This window comes from Pieris brassicae, chromosome 1 (genome assembly GCF_905147105.1).
Source record: "Pieris brassicae chromosome 1, ilPieBrab1.1, whole genome shotgun sequence".
NCBI classification, from domain to species: Eukaryota; Metazoa; Arthropoda; class Insecta; order Lepidoptera; family Pieridae; genus Pieris; species Pieris brassicae.
Window position 1 is genome coordinate 13,340,966 of NC_059665.1, and position 3,544 is coordinate 13,344,509.

Consider the following 3,544-nt stretch of genomic DNA (forward strand, 5'->3'; position numbering starts at 1 on the left):
ACGTAACACCTTATGGATCTCGTTTTATTGGGGATAAACACAGCATGAAACTTAGATTGCTTACCGCCGCTCAATGACACTTGGAACGCCCTTACTTTTACAATACAATTTATTAATCAACTATTAGTTTTCATACCATGCGTGCATGCGTCGGGTTATCTCTCTCCCTAAAATATGGCCTGTACATTGTGTTACCTATATGAATAAATGATTTTTGACTTATGACTTAATACACTTTTAATCTCGGTTCGTTTTTATCATTTCCATCGCTTCGTACTACAGTACTCCGTTTGAGTAAAGGCTTCCTCTTGAATTTTGCATTTACACCTGTTCTTTGCTTCCTCCATCCATTTCTCCAGAAACCCCTATAATGTCGACAGTAGTAACGCGGTTTCTCTGCATCTTCCACCGCATTTACCATGGAGAGTGTTCAGAGGAGTTGTTCGGACCAATACCCGCAATTGAGTTTTATCATCGGACGTCAAAGCAGAATACAAAATACCATCCGTATCACCTCCACGTCCGTTGTATGGAACAACTGAGCGTTTCTTACGGCTGTTTTTGCCACGCACCACCACTATGTGGAACCAGCTGTCCACTGAAGTATTTCCGAACCAATTCGACTTAGGGTCCTTCAAGAAAAGATCGTACCAATTCATAAAGGGCCGACAATCCACTTGCGAGCCTTCTGGCATTGTGAGTGTACGGTGTCATAAGCGGCGGTATCACTTATCATCAGGTGAGCCTCCAGGCCGTTTCACTTGACTGGTGAAGCTATATATAGTTCAAATCGTATATTTTTCGCATTATAATATTAACTATTATAAGGCTCTAATTATATTATAATTATATAAACATGTTTGCCAATATGAGGCTGTGACTACTTATCGAGTATTTCAATACCAACCTCTTCCTACAAACGTGTTTAATACAACACTGTCACTATTTTGACAATTAGCAATAAAAATTCAATTTGAATTTATAATTTGTTACATTTATATTAAAATCATGAATTATTTTAGAAATCTAATAAATACAGCGAGATGTTACAGCACAGCAAAGCCAAAAAAACAAGTTGATCCAAGACGAATGTTTAAAGTGTATAGATTCGACGGTATCCTCACTAAAGGCGCGCCACAAATGAAGAGTTATGACCTAGATGTGTCTACGTGCGGTAAAATGGTCCTGGATGCCCTGATCAAGATTAAGGACATGGACCCAACGCTGGCTTTTAGGCGATCCTGTCGAGAAGGTATGAGGGTCGCATTTATGGTTATTGTATACAATATTATTAATCGCTTAATACGTTTAGGTTATTATTAGGATTCGAAATTTGCTTCTATAAGATGCGTTTTAGGAAAATCTATATGGAATCGTCTTTAACTTCAGTTTTATGTTATTATTAAGAACCACTTCCGGAATTATAAAATACTATTCCAACATTTATAGTGCTACTATGTTCTTCATATTAATTTTTCTCTCCTTCTCATCTATTGAAACTACTACAAACTTTTCGGTATATTAGAGAATTTTGAACTCTAGGTATCTGCGGTTCCTGCGCTGTAAATCTCCAAGGGAAGAACTGTCTCGCTTGCATCACAGAGATACCACCAGATAAAAAGATAACAATATACCCTATACCCCACATGTACGTCATCAGGGACTTGGTCGTTGACATGACCCATTTCTTCAATGGGTATGACAGCATACGTCCGTATCTTATACGACACGACCGACAAAAAAAGTTAGGATCATATCAATACGCCCAAAGTGTTGACGACAACAACAAATTGGTCGGGTTATACGAATGTGTGCTTTGTGCCTGCTGCTCCACGTCTTGTCCAAGCTATTGGTGGAACGGGAGGAGGTTCCTTGGCCCAGCTACTTTACTTCACGCCTATCGATGGATCATAGACTCTAGGGACCAGGATAGCGAAGCCAGACTGTACGATTTGAAAGACGATTTCGCCGTGTTCAGATGCCATACAATTATGAACTGCACACTTGCTTGTCCAAAGGGCTTAGCTCCTCACGTACATATTGCGCAGTTGAAGAAGCTAATTTCGCGCCTCACCAAAAAACCTCCATCAAGTATTGACACAATGCAGTTTTCGAATACAGGAAACTAAATTGATTTATTTACGTATTAAAAAATTTAATTACAGTATTTGTGTTGTTGTTACCACGAATACTGTACATTTATGAAAAAATACAGTATTACGCCAAACCATTTTTAAACGCTATATAATTTCTAAATTAATATCATAGTGAAACCCTTCCTTTTGAAAATAACCATATATATATAAATGAATCCCTATTTCCCTTGGTCACAGCATCACGCGTGAACGGCTGGACCGATTTCGCTAATTCTTTTTTTGTGATGATGTGATGTGTGAATAAGAAATACTTATTATCAAGAGAAGGTTCTAATGAAAGAAAAATTAGAAAATGTAAGAATACTTAACCACCATATTAAGTAATCATGACTTTTATTACAATAGCATTTTTTTTTCATGAAACCCCGGATATATACACCGGAGTTTGACATAACATTGACACGCATTCCACGTGCTGCAAATAATCTTGAAAATCCAAGTTTTTCACATGACCAGTTATATGTCGCCTGTTCCCGTGTTGGATGTCGGGCATTAGAATAATAAACACTTTGTTTCCGAAATACTTTTTAGTTAATTATACCAATTCGAAATTAATATTTATAGTTAAGACAGAACAACGTCTGTCGGCTCCGCTACTTCCTTGGCGTCCACTGTCGACTACACGCGTGGTTCAAACTTTCTTGTTTTACTGTGTTAATTTATTCTATTGTTTAGTACATATATGCTATTTACATATTATTATGACTACACCCGTTACTAACTCGATATTATTTTATATAAAAGTTACGAAAATTTCTCAATATAGGTATTTGAAATGAAGCTTGTGATTGAGCGTCGACATCTATTCTCTTAGCCTCAATCCGATCAATCAGTTCATTGATAAATTGATACTACGTGACGTTGCAAAGTTGGTTGACACGGTTACGAATTAGCATCTACGCTTGTAGAAATTCCTACCTCTATTTTCATATATAAGGTTTTTACAATAGTTTTCGTTAGTAATAAACGTAGCACAGATATTATTTAAATGATATTACTTCTCTCTTCTTTATAATATTTAATTTTGAACAAAATAATCCACATCTTACGTTCAACGTTACTTTGTTTCTGGACCAGATTTATTTAATATAATTTTTAACAAAGATACTTTAAAAGATGCTTTAGTTTTTTTTGTTATATAACAGGAGGCAAACCGCCCCACCGTTACCGATACCGCCGCCGTTAGACAGTCTCAATGCCAGAGGGCTCGTGAGTACGTTGCCGACTTTTTAATAATTGGTACGCTCTTTTCTTGAAGGACTTTGAGTCAAATGGGTTCGGCAATACTTCATTGGGCAGCTGGTTCGACATAGGTGCGCGGCATAAATTGCCTTCACAAAACGACGGAATTACGGGTGGAATTTCTTATTTTGCCTCGACAAATCCGA

At 37.1% G+C, this 3,544-nt stretch overlaps 1 protein-coding gene across 1 annotated transcript; it reads left to right on the forward strand.

Annotated features, from left to right (window-relative positions):
* The first annotated feature begins 956 nt into the window (after positions 1 to 956).
* On the forward strand, positions 957 to 2,232 carry LOC123709977 (succinate dehydrogenase [ubiquinone] iron-sulfur subunit, mitochondrial-like). The gene is made up of 2 exons (XM_045661627.1): positions 957 to 1,252; positions 1,543 to 2,232. Exons 1-2 carry the CDS (start codon positions 1,009 to 1,011, stop codon positions 2,127 to 2,129), a joined length of 831 nt encoding a protein of 276 aa, XP_045517583.1. The 5' UTR covers positions 957 to 1,008; the 3' UTR covers positions 2,130 to 2,232.
* Positions 2,233 to 3,544: the final 1,312 nt, after the last annotated feature.

What these genes read in the sequence shown, in the direction of transcription:
- LOC123709977 (XM_045661627.1), top strand. Translation starts at nt 1,009, where the DNA reads ATGAATTATTTTAGAAATCTAATAAATACAGCGAGATGTTACAGCACA. An exon ending in TAGGCGATCCTGTCGAGAAG is followed by an intron (nt 1,253 to 1,542) that starts GTATGAGGGTCG and finishes TTTGAACTCTAG; the next exon opens with GTATCTGCGGTTCCTGCGCT.